At 45.2% G+C, this 19,716-nt stretch overlaps 2 protein-coding genes and 1 long non-coding RNA gene across 3 annotated transcripts; 1 reads left to right on the top strand and 2 right to left on the bottom strand.

Moving 5' to 3' along the window:
- Positions 1 to 1,571: 1,571 nt before the first annotated feature.
- LOC112883933 (acyl carrier protein 2, mitochondrial-like) lies at positions 1,572 to 3,938 on the bottom strand. The gene is made up of 2 exons (XM_025949202.1): positions 3,648 to 3,938; positions 1,572 to 2,064 (listed from the first exon to the last, which is right to left on the bottom strand). The coding sequence occupies exons 1-2, from the start codon at positions 3,867 to 3,869 to the stop codon at positions 1,888 to 1,890; spliced, it is 399 nt and encodes a 132-aa protein (XP_025804987.1). The 5' UTR covers positions 3,870 to 3,938; the 3' UTR covers positions 1,572 to 1,887.
- A 1,029-nt stretch (positions 3,939 to 4,967) lies between these two features.
- LOC112883821 lies at positions 4,968 to 5,933 on the bottom strand. The gene is made up of 3 exons (XR_003226968.1): positions 5,789 to 5,933; positions 5,565 to 5,667; positions 4,968 to 5,381 (listed from the first exon to the last, which is right to left on the bottom strand). It is a non-coding gene; the product is annotated as an uncharacterized LOC112883821 (long non-coding RNA).
- Positions 5,934 to 10,456: 4,523 nt separating this feature from the next.
- Positions 10,457 to 14,143, top strand: LOC112885332. The gene is made up of 2 exons (XM_025950971.1): positions 10,457 to 11,498; positions 13,015 to 14,143. The coding sequence occupies exons 1-2, from the start codon at positions 10,521 to 10,523 to the stop codon at positions 14,011 to 14,013; spliced, it is 1,977 nt and encodes a 658-aa protein (XP_025806756.1). The 5' UTR covers positions 10,457 to 10,520; the 3' UTR covers positions 14,014 to 14,143.
- The last annotated feature ends 5,573 nt before the right edge of the window (positions 14,144 to 19,716 follow it).

Raw genomic sequence — 19,716 nt, 5'->3', positions numbered from 1 at the left:
CGAATGGAGTGGTGTGGTTTGAGTTGGGTTTTGCCTGACGCGCGACCATCTCCCGTGACTACATCCGTGACCTCTGTCGTAGTATCTGCGCTAGGAATCCAAAATCTTCAGCTGCCGTAGGTGTCGTCGTCAACTCGTCAACGGCGCCACTCCTGCCGCCGGGAAGCTTGTGCCTAGATTTTGTCGACAACTGCAGTTGACAGTTCTGCTATGTCCATTTCTCCCGGTGAGCACATAAGTGTGCAGAGAACCTAGCATCCTCGCAGTCACCACGCACTCACATTTTCATGCTCCAACTGGGAAACTGAACTCTGCTCTCCATGACTACCCGTCAAGGACGCCCTAGCTCCAAAAAGAAATTGCCTATTTTCATTTTTTCTTGAAGAGAAAACTATTTTCATTTCAGAATCGGCAATCTCCCGCTTCTCACACAACTCAAAGATCTTAGCCAGCTTTTCTATGAGCCCATTTGGCCGGGCTTCAGCCAGCTCCGGCTCCATTTAACATCCAATGCATGTACTGTAGAGCGCACTGTTCATCTAACATCTAACACAGGTACTGCGGAACACTGTTTATGTACTGTTCATTATTGAAGCTCATTTTCCCCTCCTTGCCCTCCCTCTCACAAGACCACAAGAAGCCATCCACCGGCTCCGGCTCCTCTGGCGCTACAGTAATGGAGCCGGAGCCGGCTGAAGCCCAGCCAAACGGAACCCTCTCTTTTCCGTGCACGCTTATCCTATCATTCATCCCATATACACTTACATAAGCAGCATCGCGAAGTTACATAGATGGCCAAATGGGAGGCCCAGCACGACACGGCACCAGTACGGTTGAGCATGGCATGATGGAGCATGACACGGTTAGGCACGATGAACTAGACGTGCCGGCATGCCGTGCCGCTCCCGCGGCCCAGGCACGGCAGTGCGCTAGTCGTGCTGTGTCGGCACTGTGGGCACGCCGGACCGCCGTGCCTATGCTGGCCCGAGCCCGATGCTCGATGGCGGTGCGCGCAACAACGAGGGACGTGGGGAGGCCACCGGCGGCGCGCGCGACCCAGAAAGCTTGACGAGGCGGCAATGACGGCAAGGGATACAGGAAGGCCGCCGGCGAGGGATGCGAGGAGGCCACAGACGGCGGCGGCGACGAGGAGGGTCATGGGGAGGTAGCCATGGATCTGCAGCACGCCGTCGTCCTCGTGGCATCCGCTGTCGGGATGCATCACCGGGAGCTCAGAAGGAAGATAGGAGGCCACCGGCCACAGAGCGGCGGCGGCTGACTGGTAGGATATGGATTAGGGTTTGAGTGAGGGAGTGGAGTATATATGAAGCATTTATGAGCTGTTGACGGGCCGAATCGTGCGGCCTATTAGTCGCATTGTGCCTGTACTAGCACACAGTGTCAGTGTTTCGGTCCACGCACAGCACTACGGTCGTGCTGTGTTGGCACTGGCATTAATCACGTCGGGTCAGGTCACGTTCGTGCAGTGTTTTTCAATGTCGTGTCCCGTGCGACCCATTAGACAATGCCCGTTTGGCAGTCTATACACAGGACTACAGGAAACACAGAAGGAAGAAAACACATCCGAATATATCTATGGATTAATGTGCTACTAAGGACTTTCACGCACCTTGTACACAAGTTTGGCCGCAAAAGGTGTTCCAACACCTGCAAACGGGGTCACAAAAGCGCGACAACCAATTGGTACACGGTTTATTTCAACATGGTCGATAAAGAGAAAGAACTGGCTTCCTATCCATCAGCAGGTGCAGGTGGAACAGCTTCAGGCCATACACCCGCTGGGGCAGGCTACAGAAAATTGTTTCCGTGTCTGCACACGAGTTCTGGATGTGAAAGTGTGCTGAGACGGGAAAACAAGAAATGCTCTCATTTTGCCTGTGGATGTGAGGCGATGAAGTCAACCGCCGACTTGATGGAGTCAATCTTCTCTGCCTCGTTGTCAGGGATCTCGAAGCCGAATTCTTCCTCGAACGCCATCACAACCTCGACGGTGTCCAAGCTGTCGAGCCCGAGGTCCTTCTGGAAATGAGCAGTAGGTGTCACCTGCAAAATTTGATGGAGAAATGAGAAATGATGGTTCATCTACATCTACAATACTATGGATTCCTACCCTCTTAACATTCACCATACTAAATCACTGCAAGTTTTGTATAAAAAAATACTACATGCCAAGTTTAGGCAGCCAAAAAAGGGAAATGAATCAAAGCAAGCATGTATCATAGTTGAAAAAAAATGTGAATAGAACCAGCAGTACAGGATAATAATCTAACAAAGCGAACCTTGGTTGCTAACATCCAGTGGCAACTAATAATAAATTAGCACTAAATGCCAAATGGGTAGCTGTTACACTCACTTCAAACCTGAGCCACGGAAGGATAATTTGTTTTCATTTGGAATTTTGGTGCTTGTATCACAACACAAAACATGCACTACAATTTTTAACAAAAGAATGACAGTCAGCTCCTACAAACAGGAATTCAATACATCGTGAAAACAATTTTCATTGATAAACTCCCACAAAAAATTAGGTGGAAAAACTAACACATTACACACTTAGGTGATTTTGGGTTTGCCATCAAACACACCCAACCATTACAAATAATAAATAATAAGAAACTGGCTCCAATCCCATATGGTAGACAAGACCTCAGGCAGCCATCTAAGCATAGATTTGTCAGTTCAATCACCACTTGACCACTTCACAATCATGAGATTAGGCTTAGTACTCATTTGATCACAAGCTCCTCAATTCTACAAAAGAAACGGGGCAACAAAGACTGCAGAAGCTATTGTATATTTAGAGCCTGTTTGGTAGAGCACCACCTTCTTCAATTTCTCTATAGGAGCTGATTCTGGGAGAAGTGATGAAAGTGATTCTCTATGATAAATTTTATGGAAAAGGGGATTCTATGCGAGAAGTGAATCAGGTGAAGCTAGTTTTTTCAACTCGCAGCCCCTTAGCTTATTTCAGAGCATCACTCACTTCATAGAATCAGCATAGAATCATTTCTCGCTGAAAAACTATTTGGTAGAGCTCCTGGATTCAGCCTAGAAGCTGCTCTGAAAGCTCGGCCAAACAGGGTCTTAGAACTGCACAACTACCGGAAATTCAACAGTGAGCTACGTAAACACAGCCCTAGCACAAGGTAACACACAACATTTCCACAAATCAAGGGGCAAGAGGATTACTAATGGTATTATGAAATCGATTAACCCACACATGGATATGATACTCGTGCACATCCAGGGTCCACGGAGAGACAGATTGATCCGTAATAAAGGAACTTCGAAATTTCTGAATCAAGCATATGTATAACTATCAGCTTGAATCTTCTACAGTAAAGAGGCTATGGAGTCCTCTATCCCCTTCTCCATGAGCCTTCCATCTCCAATCGAAGAACTGCTAAGATCACTTGATTTCTCGACTAAAGGTTCACAACCTCTTGCACATTTACACCTAGCTCTTCGTGGACCGCCTAATTCACTCGATAACACTAAGTCAACATCAGGCGACGCACGCTCAAAACCCTATGTAAACCCTCCAGCACAGATCCGGATCCACGAACCTAACAAACCGTACGGGCGGCCGCACAAGCGTCCGCCGCGCCGAGATAGATCGCGCTCACCTTTGCGGGTTCAACCTTCTGGAAGTTCTTGACGACGGAGACGACGCGGTCGGCGACCTCGCCCTTGTCCAGGAACGACCCCTTCGTCTCCTCCGTAGTCGAGGACAGGAGCCTCCGGGCCGCGACGGGGACGGTTCCCGCCGCCGCCGCCGCCGCCGCGGGACGCGCCACCGGGACGCGGAGGTGGGTCAGGAGGGCTCTCCTCGCCGCCGCCATCGCCATTGTTTTTCCTCTCTCGATCGATCGGAGGGGGCAGGCGAGGCGAGTGTGGGGGAGAAAGGGCAACGTGGAGCTGGACTGATCTTGTGCTAGCCCGGGCTGGTAGAACAACGAGTGATCTGTCGGCCCATTTACGAAGAATGATCTGCAGCCCAGTTCAAGTAGCCCAGACTAGAAGATACTACTAGATGGATATCTGGGCTATTAGATGGAAATTCCTGAAATGCAAATAGGCTGAATGTAACTACCGCCTACCAAATGGGCTATTAGATGGAAATTCCTAAAATGCAAATAGATGAAAAAACATCATAACATACGCCTACCATATGGGCTCGTTGCTCTGAAAATACTTGATTTGCGGTTTTCTTTTTTTGAGCGAATTTGTGTTATGTAGGTTTCCTTTCTGTGATTTACGTTTTATTATGTGTTGCATCTTGCATTTTTTTAATTGAGAAAGGGTTTTGGAAATCTGAGTGATTTTCTTTCTGTCTTTCATCCATTTTAATTTTTATAAATGCGCTGTATCTTGCTATTTTTGATTGAGAATGAAATCTATATCGTCCGCATTTCATATCAGTTTTTGTGAAGTGTCATTTTGCCATTGGCTCAAAATTAAGTGAAAACTGATTGAAAAATACCCGCATGACAATTAAACACTTTGAGTGTAGTAATTCAAAGCCGCAAATAAACAATTGGGTGCGATGTTGTGGTATGGTGGGAGGAAGCAAGCAAGTCCTAAGGATAGATTCCTGATGGTTTGACAAGAGAAATTGATTTCCTATTGGTGTTTTGGGCTTTCCCCTTCTGTTTTTGGCTGTCAGGAATTGTCCGTTTTCTGCTAGTGATATATAGACATATAGTGCAAGATGATAAGTGACATTTCCTAGTCCTTTAATTAAAGTGGATCCAAAAGTAGGGTTGTTATTGGCCATTGCGTATTTAGTTTTTGGTTATGGTCTGCACACAGGTCGTGCTCTTCCGTAATGGCCAAGGCGAGTTCTTCACCCTAACTTTCTTTTTTGAGTGAATAGGAGGGGTTTCACCCTAACTTGGATTATTATTTTCCTTTATACATGTTACAACACCTCTCGAGCTGGAGGAAGAATGTTGGAGACACCAGGATGGCTTGATGTGGACGGATGAGCCTCCTCTGCAGCACCGCAGAGGAGCTACTTCCGATGTCGACTATGCAGACGCATAAATAAATAGAACCTGTTCACTTTCTTCCAACAAAGAAATAAAATGATACAGCTAAAATCCACACAAACCACGCTTAAAACAATCATAAGAAGAAACAAAACTAGGAGCTGCACAATCAAACATAAAATGTGTAGAACTTTTACAGCACCCTTGATGCCATGCTAAACGCTCTCTGCTCCTTAACTGCTCAACATATACATAGGCACACCGCACACACGCCCTCGGTCTGTAATCCTGCTGTGTGCGTGCTTGAGGTTTGCTCTGCTCTAGTCGCAGCAGAGGTCGCAGAGCCAGCAGCAGCACAGCGCGGCAATGCTGCAGAACATGGAACCAAACGCATCGCTGTCAGTCGCCGTAGGATAAAATCTAGTACGATGGACGCGGTTTACCACTTATCAGGCACTGACACACATGTTCACATTTCAGAAATGTGAGCATCTCGAATTCTAAACTCCAGTGGACTAGTGCCCAAGCCAAGCAGCAAGTACTGGAACTTACCATCCATCGATGAAACTAGTCTTCCGTCCCCGAGCTCTTGCTCGTCCTCCGCGCGGCGCTGCCGCCGCTCCTTGCTGCTCCGAATTATCCACCGTCGGGTAGCCTAATTGAATTGGTGATCAGAACCAACCGCACATCAGCAGCAAAGCTCAAGAGAAGAGCAGTCGGAAGTTGAATTAAACGAGAATCAGAAAAGGCGACCATGCTGATGCACGCATCATCACCTAGCGGAGGCTGCAGGTTCTTGTGGTTGACGCCCTCCATTATGTCCTTTCACGTTCTTCTAGTTTCACAAACTACGTGCTCAGCTTCAGCTCTCCCTGTCTCGTTCTAATCTTCTGAAGATCTCTAGCTTATAGCACGGTGATCGATCTACACACGATTTCGCCGGTGATGAGATGCACATATATGCATATATATAGCCGCCGGAACCGCCGTGCATCTGCGCACACATGTAAATATTCGTTCCGGCTTTCTTTAAGAAAACTTGCGAGAGATGCTGCTGCGTCGCTTCGATCGGGTTCGCCTCTTCCGCGCGCGCCGTCTGACAGGTTACGTTGCGTGCTCACGGGTGGATCGAATCTGTCCTCGCCGCCGGCCCGTTGGAAAAACTCGGCATGAAATATAATCCAGCAGCCGGCCGGCTCCGGCGATCGAAACAAAGGTGGAGGTCCAGGGGGACTACTAATAATTAAGAAATGCTCACAACATTAGACGAACCCAGTTGAAAAAGAAAAATGGAATCAGATTCTGAAACTTGTAGCAGCTCAACACATGTGCATGATAGCTAAAATGCACGGCACCGTGTCAGCTCATGCTTGGAATGTCACTGTGACTACTGGTCTATAGAATGGAAAAGCATATACTACGAAACGAACCCTTTTCTTTTTGACCTGAAAAAAATTGAATTGGTAGGTGCAATAGTTAGCTAGATGGGATTTTCTATACACGTCATAGCATTTTAGGGGATGGTTCTTACATCCATGGAGGGTGGATCCAATGGGTGGGCCGGATATGCCATGGCATACCTAAATATTCTGGCGCACCCAGTGAAAAAAATATTTACCATCCCAAGTCTAAGGCCCATATGCATAACTCACAGCCTCTCAGGCTCTCACGAACTCAAGAACGCACCGCCTGGTGGCCCCATCGCGTCACTGCGAGAGCGACTCGCGGCTCTGCAGGATTGGGCGATGCCGCCGCCTCTGCCGGCCGCCGGATGCCGGTTCGCCCCTGCGCCGCGTCGTCTAGCCCTGCATCCGCACTAGGCTTCCCTCTGCAGGCCGCAGCTGAGCACTCCGCCTCGACATCGACACTGCTGCAGTGCTGCTGCGCCGCATCAGCCGACGGCGCCCGCTGCCATACCACGCGGCACCGCGGCTCTTCCTTCTGCAGCCGACGCCTCGGCCCTCCACTCCTAGCTCGGCAGCTCCACACACAAATTTATGGACCCTAACTGTTATAGCTCACTAGTTTTTTATAGTAATTGAACAATTGGACAATTGCAAATTAGTGTAGCACATAGGAATTATGGATTCATGAATCAATTGATTATTGATGCACTTTCATACTTTGTCTGTACTCTTTAGAACAATTGAACTATGAAGAGGAATGAGGATGTTGCTTCTCTTTTTAGGAATCATTGAGCGAGATATTTTTTTTGAGGTGGATGAAAATGACAGGTGGATGAAAATGACATAATCGAGATTTTCATGAACTTTAGAAATCGTAGACAAGGAGTAGCTTCTTTTATTCATTTGAACTAGTATGTTTGAACTATTTGTATTATAATTTATGCAACATCGGTATTTAACTATTGAATTTAAGACTTGGAATGTAATTTTTATTCTTGGTAATCGAATTTCTCGGTAAAATTTAAATTTTATTACTGAATTTTATATGAATTATACTGAATTGCAAGTGGAAAAAAATATTATGGTATACCCTCCGTGAAATCCTAGATAGGCCACTGATGGAGTCATGGACAAGAATAACACTTCGAGGCGCAATGGTAAGGGAAGCGATAGAGAAGTTGTCGAGTTCATGCTTTCTACCCAAGACAGGAAAGATACGAATGGTTAGTTGGGGTTTTGGTTCTATTAAATTTGGCGCAGCTACCTGAGACCCTAGAAAAGCACCAATGGGGACGGTAGTGGAGCTGTGGGTGCATAAACTCCGCCTACTTGTTTCGATATTTGTCTGTTTATATGGCTGTATGTAACCTTGTTGCTGTTGAGGCCGAAAGTTAAACGAAACCTCTGAGAGCCGAGCATAGCTCGGTTGGTGTGGCTCCAAGGTGAGGAGCGCACTCGCTTGGGCTCCAAGGTGAGGAGCGCCATGGTGGTATCGGTGGGTTCCTCTGTTGGCCTTACCTAGTGAAAAAAAATTTCTGAGAACCTGAGATCTAAATTAAGATGGCTTCTAAAGAGAAATACCGGAAATATTCACACTCAAATTTTGAGCTATTCGGTAATTTTGATGCATTTAACTAAGATGATTCAAATGTGATTGTTTTAATGTTTAAAATGCTGATATTGAATAGTATTTTTTTTTTGGGTTGGGGTTGGGGGGGGGGGGGCAAAGCCCAATTGTAAAACAAAAACTCCTAAATAGTATTTGAGGCTTGCTAGATCAGAACCAGGGTTCTGAATTTTGGCTTGTCTTTGCTAAATTTTGATCCTACCGGTGGTGACCGGTAAATGGTCATACTGGTAATCTAGAATTCATTTTTATTTTCAAATTTCAATCAAAATTCGTGAAAGTTCTAGTCCCCTCTGATTTCCCCCCCAAATCGGTAGCTGTAACACTGATCAGAACCTATAGTTTAGTGATACAACAAGGCATCTCATAGATTTTGAGTGGCGTACAAATCATTATTACTTTTGAAACATGGTTGGGTTACGTATCAGTTTGGTGCATGAACTGTGTGCAGGTGTAATGTACTATCTATTCGAGTAGTAGTGCAATATTTCACATCAATGGTCTAGATGAGAAGTGTGACACCCGGTCCAGTATGAATGTGGCTCGTTAGTGGTCCGTAAGTGCCGTATGCACATGTTAAGTACCACCTTACTAGTTGAGTAAGGATGGAGCTAAAATATAAGCCTTTATTCTCGAGCCACAGCTCATTCAGATATATAATGCATGTTGCACGTGGGTCTGGGTGGGATACACGAGATAGCATATGGTATTGGTACTAGATGTGCGGTTGTGCTCTAAGAGGGGAACGTTCCTGGATATGAATCAGCATGCGGGCATATGGTACATGGCATATGTGGGTTCGTATAGGACACATGATATGGCATATGGCACCGGTGCTGGAAGTGTAGTCGTGGAGTTGGACCGATAAGGATGCCAGGTCCTTTGAGGAGGACGGTATGTGACACCCAACTTAATATAAATGTGCTCAAGTTGTGGTCAATGAGTACCGCGTGTGCACATGTTTAGTAGCACCTTGGTAGTTGAGCAAGGTTGGAGCTATCATACGCCTTTATCCTCCAGCTATAGCACCTTTAGGTTAACACTTTTATACAAAATGAAGATGAAAGTGTAAGCAATGTGCTATGTGCTATGTGTAAGCAGACAGCCTCTCAAAAGGGCTGAGCAGTGCAGTTTTGTACAATGAGGTGTTACAAAGATACACACTGATTAGATTCTTAATTTCTTATGATACTGTAATCTGCAAAATATATCACTGCAAATCATTGCAAAACCACACTAGAGGCACCAGTTATTAGACAATCCACACCACAGAAAAATGCTGTCATATTCTGAAGCAGAGTGAGTGTAAGCAGCCACGGAGAGGCGTCCTATGGAAACTGCGGTGCAACATACAATTGTGTTCCAACATATTGCCTGGGTTAAGATGCAATAATCACGAAAGCTGTTCTCACTAATTTAAAGTACAGGTCAACCTATAATCTGGGATACACGCGAAAAAGGTTTGCTTGCTTTGCTACCTTATCTCACCGAAGACTAACTAAAATAAAATAAAGAGGACAGCCGTTGCCTGATGATCGCCTGCCACAGATCAATAATTTACGCATCAACTTGTCATGGATGGGCACAGTACACCTGGAGATTCAAGGCAATGTTCTACGCTACTTTGATATGTGCATGATCCGATCCTGATAAAAAAAAAGATACGTTGCTCCATCCAAAATATATATGCAGCATGCATGCCACTTTCTGCCTTCTGGAGACATTGTAAGAGATGAATTTTTTTTGGGTGGGGTGTTGGGGGTTGGGGGGGGGGGGGGAGTTCACTAGGTCGCGACGCCAAACATATTTGAACCAATCATATTTCTAGCAAACTACCCGTGCATTTCTGTCGCTTGCAAAATTGTGCAAACCAGAGAAGACACCCTTTCCATGCTCAAATGAAACTTACTGTTCTGAATCAAGATACATCGTCAAACCAAAGTTGCCGCAGAGTTGATACTGGAAACTGCGGTGAAAGATACATCCCTGTTGCCTGACTTGGATTGGGGTCACCGGATCGGCAAATTGTTCATCAACTTTTGACTTGTGCATACACTATTGAAAGGCAATAACATAACGTTCTTGTTTATCATTCGCCACTTATTTTGTATGCCGCGCATGATTTGATCTTGGGATCCCGGATCAAGGAAAAGATACGTCTTCTATTCCAAAATATACGTGCAGGCAACAGGCAAGCCACGTTACCTCGAGGACAATTCTATATAGATGGTCAAAACCCAGAACTAGTGACTCACTTGTTGCGCACATCATCGGGCACCAGTTGCATGTGAACCCAATGATCCGGTGCAATCGTTGACCATTAACCACCTCGAGGCGCTCAAACACGTACCATCTCTATATATACACATGGTGCTCCAAGTTCCGAAGCATTGTACATCGTCCATACCTGATCGCATATACATTCCATTTATAGAGGCTAGGGGGAGAGAGGAAAACTGATATCTCGTCGACATCATGGCGACGATCCATGATGAGGATGGGAAGGCGAGCAGCAGGGAGGAGGAGGAGGTGAAAAAAGTCCCCACGCAAGAAGAAGGTGGCTTACATTCTTCCGTACCGTTGGTGCAGCACGGAAACTTCTGGATCAGTCCCCATCTCCTCAAGAGCATCCAGCTCGTGCAGGAGGAGTTCGTGCCGCGGGCCACCGACGTCATCCTTGCCACCTTCCCAAAGTGTGGCACCACCTGGCTGAAGGCGCTCGCCTTTACGATCACCAACCGCTCCCGCCACATGTTAGCTGATCATCCCTTGCTCACTCACCACCCTCAGGACACTGTGCCATTCCTCGAGCTGCCCAACCGGCAGATCCAGCCTCTTTCCGAACTTGAAGCCATCCCCTCACCGAGGCTCCTTGCTACCCACTTACCTTTTTCACTGCTGCCAGCATCGGTGACTGCCGTTGGTTCACGGGTCGTCTACATGTGCCGTGAGCCCAAGGACGTGTTTGTGTCCAAGTGGCATTTCGAGAATCGGGTCACTGAGAAGCTCGTTGTCGAGCTAGGCTTGTCTTTCCATTTGTTTTGCGAAGGGGTCTCTGTTTGGGGTCCCATCTGGAACCACTATCTCGAGTATTGGAATGAGAGCAAGGCAAGGCCAGACAAGGTTCTCTTCTTGAAGTACGAGGAGATGATGTCTGATCCTGTAAAAGAAGTGAAGAGGCTCGCCGAGTTCCTTGGTGCTCCGTTTACCGACACCGAGGAGAGGAGTGGTGTGGTCGACGAAGTGGTGAAGCTGTGCAGCTTTGAGCATCTAACAAGCTTGGAGGTCAACTCCACTGGAGTTGCTGATCGGATTGGTGGGTTTCCAATGGAGAATTCTACATATTTCAGGCGTGGGAAGGTAGGAGACTGGGAGAACCACCTGAGTGCTGAGATGGCGCAGCAGTTGGACTCCATCGTAGAGGAGAAGCTGAAGGGCTCTGGCCTCACCTTCTGATTGCCACACATGCTCCCATCACCCTTGTCTTATTTCGTTGCAGTTTGGTTTTTAGTCGACTTCTATGCACGGCTATATGCAAGATTGAATAACGCTCCACTTGCTCATGCTATCTTTGATCTTTGTTAATTAATGTCAGTGTGTAAACTTCTGGAATTTATTCACCACGTGTTGGCTATGTTACTGAATTTGCATGCTATGTTGTAAATGAACAATTTACAGTACAATAATATTGCAACGCAAACAAAAATAAACACCAGTTCTCGTGAAAACCTGCCCAAAAATATAAGGACTTCTGGATTTTAAATTTTTTCAACATATATAAGGATCTCTGGCCTAATATACCAAAATATTCAGGATTCAGTGCTATGGTTTATGGCATCGATTACCTAAATAGGCATGATTTAGTTAAATCATTATGATCTAGTTAATTGAGTTAGGGTCGCGGTACACGAGTCCTTTTACTCCCTGCTGTTACGAAGAAAATAGATTAATTAAATTAGTGCTCAATTTGTAATCAATTAATTATTAATGACATTATTAATCACTGAAGGGTCCAATCCCGAAGGGGTGTGTCCCTTGGTGGTTTGGCTCCTTAGGCATATATATAAACAAGTGTTTTCCTCACTTTTCTGTCATCAGCAAGAAAGAAGGCAGAGGCCTACCGGCCTCACATCACTAAGAATGGACCCTAGACTCTCTATTGAGCGCAAGAAAGAAGGCAGAGGCCTACCGACCTCACATCACTGAGTAAGAATGGACCCTAGACTCTTATATTTCTTTGCAACCAACCAACGATGCTTACCTCGTCCTTCTGCTTCGTGGTCGCCGCTTCGTGGTCACCGCCACTGGATGAATGCACACCGATGTGGTCATTGTGGCCACCGCATCCGTTGTGGTCGCTTTACCGGTGGTTGGGGTCGTTGGATGCCTCGCCATCGAGTCCTCGCTGTCCGTCGATGAGGAACTCCAGCACCACCACTGAACCAAGGCCAGCGGCCTAGTCACTTGACGCCCGCCGCAGCAGCCTTAAGCAACACCACAAGTGGCTCCTCCGAACGCACCATAACGGCATCACCACCGGCGGCACCTCACCAAATTACCAGTTCATTAATTACCAGTTTTGACTAAAAGAGCATTAGACTAGAATACTCATTCATTAATGGGCCACAAAATTACCAGTTTTGACTCAAAATTGCCAAAAACTTGTTGTAAACTGGTCATCCCCATGCTAATCGGACGACTAATCACGGGTAGTCGATGATTAGTCGGACGACCAGACTTCTAGTCAAGATAATCGCATCGGTAGGCATGATCAGTATTGCGGACTGATAAACGCGATTAATCATGACTAATCATGATTAGTCGGATGACTTAGAAACATTGCAAGGTACTCAAACATGTATCGGCTTCGGCTCTATATATGCATGCCTTTCCAAGGTACCAAGCAACCTGATCGCATATACATTCCATTTATAGAGGTTAGCTAGGGAGAAGAGAGGAAAAGCGATAGCTCGTCATGGCCACGATCCATGGTGAGGATGAGAAGACGAGGTGCAGGACGGCGGAGGAGGAGGATGTGAAAAAAGGCCTCATGCAAGAAGAAGGTAGCTTACTTTCTTCCGAAATGCCACCGTTGGTTCAGCACCAAAACTTCTGGGTCAGTCCCAAGCTCTTCAAGAGCATGCAGCTCGTGCAGGAGGAGTTCGTGCCGAGGGCCGACGACATCATCCTTGCCACCTACCCCAAGTGCGGCACCACCTGGCTGAAGGCGCTCGCCTTTGCGATCACCAACCGCTCCCGCCACATGCTAGCTCATCACCCCCTTCTCACTCGCCACCCTCAGGACACCGTGCCGTTCCTCGAGCTGCCTAACCGGCGGATCCAGCCTCTTGCCGAACTCGAAGCCATCTCCTCGCTGAGGCTCCTCGCCACCCACTTACCTTTCCCGCTGCTGCCAGCATCGGTGACTGCCGTTGGTTCACGGGTCGTCTACATGTGCCGTGACCCCAAGGATGTGTTTGTGTCCAAATGGCACTTCGAGAATCGGATGAGTGAGAAGCTCTTCATCGAGCTGGGTTTGTCTTTCCATTTATTCTGCGAAGGGATCTCTGTTTGCGGCCCCATCTGGAACCACTATCTCGAGTATTGGAATGAGAGCAAGGCAAGGCCGGACAAGGTTCTCTTCTTGAAGTACGAGGAGATGATGTCAGATCCTGTAAAACAAGTGAAGAGGCTCGCTGAGTTCCTCGGTGCTCCGTTCACCGACACCGAGGAGAGGAGTGGTGTGGTCGACGAAGTGGTGAAGCTGTGCAGCTTTGAGCATTTAACAAGCTTGGAGGTCAACTCCACTGGAGTTGCTGATCTGATTGGTGGGTTTCCAATGGAGAATTCTACATATTTCAGGCGTGGGAAGGTGGGAGATTGGGAGAACCACCTGAGTGCTGAGATGGCGCAGCAGTTGGACTCCATTGTCGAGGAGAAGCTGAAGGGCTGTGGCCTCACCTTCTGAATACCACACATGCTCCCATCAACCTTGTTTCATTTCGTTGCAGTCTGGGTTTTAGTCCACATCTATGCACGGCTATATGCAAGATTGAATAATTCTCCACTTGCTCATGCTATCTTTGATCTTTGTTAATGTCAGTGTGTACACTTCTGGAATTTATTCACCACGTGTTGGCTATGTTACTGAATTTGCATGCTATGTTGTAAATGAACAATTACAGTACAGTAATATTGCAACGCAAACACAATAAACACCTGTTGTCGTGAAAACCTACCCAAAAATATAAGGTCTTCTGGATTTAAAATTGGATCCGGGTAACGTACGGCCGGCCGTATTTTAGACGTGCTGTACGGCCATTCCCTTTTGGGAAAGAGTGCAAACTCTACATACTCAGCTTTCCCTTTATGACAGTTCTATTTTTACTCTCTATTATTCAGGGGGCAATTCAGAGTTTACCGCCCGAAGAAATATGTGAATTTTCCAAGATGGACAACGGCGACCATAGCCCTGGTTTTCACTGATGATAGAAACAAATCAATAGAAGTTCAGAAAAAAATTACTCATGGTACATATGTATAACAAATCCACTATTTTCTCTATAACTTGAGAACCTAATCTACAATTTTAATCAGGGTTTCCCAAGCAGATCCACTATTGCCTAATATAAAGCACATATTGGTTTCAGCAAAATCACTCAGACCAACAGATTCAGATCTTGGTTGTTCTTAAAATACTACATGAACAGATATCCAGCAGTTCACATCAGACTTATGCACTGGATTGGTTACGCTTTGCAAAAGCTGCATGAACCACGCAATATGTACTGCACGCAGACTGCACATAGCATGTCCTTCCCCTTCTTAATAGTTGAAGTGCCTAATATCCGCTACCATATAACCTAATCTGGGTCCCCCTCACTGCTGAATAATTTGGTGACCTGCAATGTAACAAGAAAAATGGAGATGGATTAGAGTACCTATAGTGCAAAAGAAATAAGGACGAAAAAGTCGCCTACTGAATTACATTGTTTTGCTTCGATGTAACCATGTGATTACCTGATGAAAAAGTAAAGGAAATGCCTACTAAATTGCATTTTGCATAGTTCTAACCACATCTTTTACTGATGGAAAAGTAAAAAATATGATTGTTGGATTACATTGTTTTGCCTGGTTCTAACCACATTTTTGCCCATTTGAAAAGGTACAATATTGCTAATATAGAATGGATGCAGAACACACCTGTATTATTGCTAATTCAGAACCATATTATTGCCTACTAAAGTATATTGGTTTACCTAACTTAGTAGCATATTATTGCGTAATGAATTATATCATTTTGCCTAGTTTACAACTATGATATGAACATCACCGATGTATTGGTGAGAGAAACATCGGAACAAAACTAACAGAGAACACACAAAAGAAAGATCTCATGGTGATGCTATAAAACTACTGAAAGTATTGAAAGCCAGTGATAAAAGCAAGGAAAGATATTAATGAAAATTTTCATTATTTTGGAGGAAAAGGCCTAAAAACCAGCCATTCATAATGTTGCCCGGTAATTTTTAGTATCGACTAAACACATGTTGGAATTTTGCCTAACCATTATAAATAGAGACTTAACAGAGCAAACCAAAACTCATTCCTAACAAATTTATTCCTTTTAACATAGGCAAGCTGATGCATTACAAGGTTGTATGGTGCCCTACAAATCACTAGTTTGAAAAATAGTGGATGTTCCTATTGAAACGGAAGGCAAGCATTCCAATTATTGAGCAGAACACAAAAGCTAAAAACAAAAATGAGCAATTGCTTAATTAATATCAGAACACCATTTGCAAGTACTTTTTCAAAAGATATAATGAACTCAAAAGAAACTTAGGACAAGTGAGAGAGCAAAATAAATCAAATTCCCCAAAAATACCTATCATCAGAACACAAAAATACTAAATCAGAAGAACAGAAATGCTAAACTGTGATAGATAAATTACTTGTCGATTCAGTATAAGTTGCCTACAGGTGAAACAACATACTTAAGCAGGAAGGTCAAACCGGGTGTTGAGAACTAGACTCCACTTTCCATACTTGTCTCCCCCTAGCATCTTTAACCTGGGAGCAGAAAAAACTATAATTATTTATCAGTAGCTATAAAATTGCTTGACGGAAAAACTATAATTTCTAGAAAAAATAGAACACCCGTGCATGCATGCCAAGGTAAAAATAGCTACAGCTGCTATGCTGATCCACCAAAATATTTGAACACAACAGCTAATGCTAGGAACAAAAAGGACAATATAGATGAACTTAATATATTATGCATGCCTAGGTAATAGAAGACTTCATTTTCATTATAAAGGACACAAAAAACATCAACCGTAAATATCTGCAACGGTTGCTCTTTTTAGTAACTACAGCATCAGGGGTTATGAGTTTACTGAATAATGTTTCTGCCATTAATTTATGTATCAGAAATATGACATACATGTTGGAGTAATGGGCTTGGCCCATTTATTCTAAAGCATTAAAAGAATTTAAAGCCCACTATTAATGCTAGGGAATCAATGCTTAATTCCGTACCGGAAATTGAGGAGGATCTCAACCGACTTAAAAGGTGGACTTCGTGTATACCACTTGTGAAGCCGGTAAGAGGAGGACGGTGAACCACACGCGCGCGCGCTCGCTCGCCTCGCCGTGGCCGGACGGGTGGTGCGGTGCGGTGCGGTGCCGGACGTGACGTGCGGTGCGACATGATGTGCTGAGATGAGAAAGACGTTTTGCAGTAAAGAGCATTAAAGCAGAGGGTTAATGTCGACACTAATGACCAAAGCCATTCATGACGTCCAGGTTCGTTGAACCTGAGGCACCTCACGCCTATATAAACCAGCACCCTCTCCTCCCATCCTCACTCACTCAGCTCTTGCTCCAGGTACTCCTTCTTAGGAGATCTCTCCCTTCTCCCTCAGCTGCTTTCTGCCATTCCCAACGCTAGCACTGCGCGCACAGCTCTAACGAGAGCAGGGCCTCCGGAACCTCTGCTCGCTGAAGGCCTTGCACGGGGCGCGGGCAATCAGGTTTTTGGGGAGCGTCTTGACGCGACTGCTCGCTCCCTGAACGACTACTTCGTCTACTTCCTGGCGTGTCCGTTCGTGCGAATGACTACTTCGTCTACTTCCCGGCGTGACCGTTCGTGGGACTGCACTGCGAACATCTTCCTGCATCGACATAGTTCGGCTACTTCAAGCAAGGCCAGTCGAATAGCATGTCTATTCCAGCTGGTAACGGCGCAACCGGTGCCCCCGGCACTGGTCCCGCCTTGGGGTACATACTAAACCTATTCTGGTTTAATTCTTTGTTCATGCTTATTAGTGAGAATAACATGAACACATGCACATACCTTATACACACATTATCACTCATCATAAAATTGATAGTAATATTTGGAATTAAAATATACCGAAAATTGCCTATAATTCTAACAATCCAAAAACCTGAAAGAGGGTAAGCCTTTCGGTATCTAGCTTTGCTGCATCAATCAGACCACCACCTTTTGATGGTTCAAATTACAAACATTGGCAAGAGCGGCTTATACTGTGGTTAACACTATCGAGAGTGATCCATGTGAAAGAGGGTAAGCCTGAACAATTCTCTCCAGAGGAAGGGAGTGCGTTCGATGAGGCTGATATCCTCTTTCGAGGCTTGATCATTAGTGTTCTCGGTGATAACCTGGTGGATTCTTATATCCGGCTGCCAACTGGCAAAGCGTTGTGGGATGCTCTTGAGGCTCAATATGGAGTATCTGATGCTGGTAGTGAGTTGTATATCATGGAGCAGTTCCTTGAGTACAGGATGGTCGAAGACCGTTCTGTAGTGGAACAGGCTCATGAAATACATACTCTGGCAAAAGATCTCAAAAATTGCAGCAAAGAGTCCCCATGTGTGTTACCCAATAAGTTTGTTGCCGGAGGTATAATCTCTAAGCTGCCACCTTCTTGGAGGGACTTTGCTACTTCTCTAAAACACAAGAGATAGGAGTTCACAATAGATGGACTCATAGGGACTCTTGATGTTGAGGAGAAGGCGAGAGCAAAGGACATACGTGGAAAAGGAGTTGTTGGTGTTTCAAATGCCAATCTTGTTCAGAAGAACAACTCCCACAAGAACAAGAAAAAGCCACCGCAGAACCAACCAAAGACTAAGAAGACAACCACTTTTAAGAAGAAGAAGAAGACGGGAGCTTGCTATGTGTGCGCTAGTACGGATCACTTTGCTGCAAAGTGTCCGAACTGCAAAGGCAACGACTCCACCAACATGGTTATTAGCGAGCCTGGAGGAACATCGGGGTACGGTAATTTATTACCTACTGTTCTTTCAGTCTTTGGTTCACCCGATTGGTGGGTTGACAGTGGTGCTAATATTCATGTTTGTGCTGATGCTTCTTTGTTCTCTTCTTACCAGACCGGCGGGACTTCCTCCTTGCTGATGGGGAACGGATCGCATGCGCGTGTCCTTGGTGTCGGTACGGTAAATCTGAAGTTTACTTCGGGGAAGACCGTGCAGTTGAAGAACGTGCAGCATGTCCCCACCATCAAGAAGAATTTAGTCAGCGGCTCTTTACTGTGTAGAGATGGTTTTAAATTAGTCTTTGAGTCTAATAAATGTATCTTGCCTAAGTTTGGTACTTTTGTTGGAAAAGGTTATGAAAGCGGAGGCTTGTTCCGTCTTTCTTTGTCAGATGTTTGTAATAAAGTTGCATACAATGTTATTAACGTTGATGAAACAAATATTTGGCATTTGAGGCTTTGTCACGTTAATTTTGGTTGTATGATGCGCTTAGCTAATTTGAGCTTAATTCCAAAGTTTACTTTTGTCAAAAATTCTAAGTGCCATGTATGTGTTGAATCAAAACAAACTCGTAAGCCTCATAAGACCGCGGAGGCAAGGAGCTTGGCACCCTTAGAATTAATTCATTCCGATTTGTGCGAAATGAATGGAGTGTTGATAAAAGGTGGTAAAAAATATTTCATGACTTTGATTGATGATTGTACTAGATTTTGTTACATCTATTTGTTGAAGTCAAAAGATGAAGCTTTACATTACTTTAAAATCTATAAAGCTGAAGTAGAAAACCAACTTGAGAGAAAGATCAAAAGAGTTAGGTCAGATCGTGGTGGCGAGTATTTCTCAAATTTATTTACTTTATTCTGCGAGGAACATGGTATTATTCATGAGAGGACGCCTCCCTATTCACCTCAGTCAAATGGGGTTGCCGAAAGAAAGAACCGCACTCTAACGGATTTGGTTAACGCCATGTTAGATACAGCGGGACTTTCCAAGGAATGGTAGGGTGAGGCTATATTGACTGCATGTCATGTCCTAAACCGTGTTCCTACAAAGAATAAAGAGATAACTCCATTCGAGGAATGGGAGAAGAAAAGGCCAACACTGTCATACTTACGTACATGGGGTTGTTTGGCAAAAGTGAGTGTGCCAATAACCAAGAAACGTAAGCTTGGACCTAAAACCGTGGATTGTATCTTTCTAGGTTATGCTATGCACAGTGTTGGATATAGATTTTTAATAGTGAAATCTGGAGTACCTGACATGCAAGTTGGTACTATAATGGAGTCCAGAGATGCTACATTTTTTGAAAACATTTTTCCCATGAGAGATGAAACAAGTTCATCTAGGCAAGAGTTCATCGAGGATG

The sequence above is a fragment of the Panicum hallii genome, chromosome 3, assembly GCF_002211085.1.
Source record: "Panicum hallii strain FIL2 chromosome 3, PHallii_v3.1, whole genome shotgun sequence".
In the NCBI taxonomy this organism is placed as follows: Eukaryota; Viridiplantae; Streptophyta; class Magnoliopsida; order Poales; family Poaceae; genus Panicum; species Panicum hallii.
Note: the sequence above shows the minus strand (reverse complement) of the source record. Positions and strands in the feature narration are given on the sequence as shown.

Bases quoted from the DNA above. Each gene is read 5' to 3' on its own strand.
- LOC112883933 (XM_025949202.1), bottom strand. From the start codon at position 3,869: ATGGCGATGGCGGCGGCGAGGAGAGCCCTCCTGACCCACCTCCGCGTC. The intron at 2,065-3,647 runs GTGAGCGCGATC...CAAATTTTGCAG, and splicing joins AGAAGGTTGAACCCGCAAAG to GTGACACCTACTGCTCATTT.
- LOC112885332 (XM_025950971.1), top strand. From the start codon at position 10,521: ATGGCGACGATCCATGATGAGGATGGGAAGGCGAGCAGCAGGGAGGAG. The intron at 11,499-13,014 runs TGATTGCCACAC...GAAAAGCGATAG, and splicing joins AGGGCTCTGGCCTCACCTTC to CTCGTCATGGCCACGATCCA.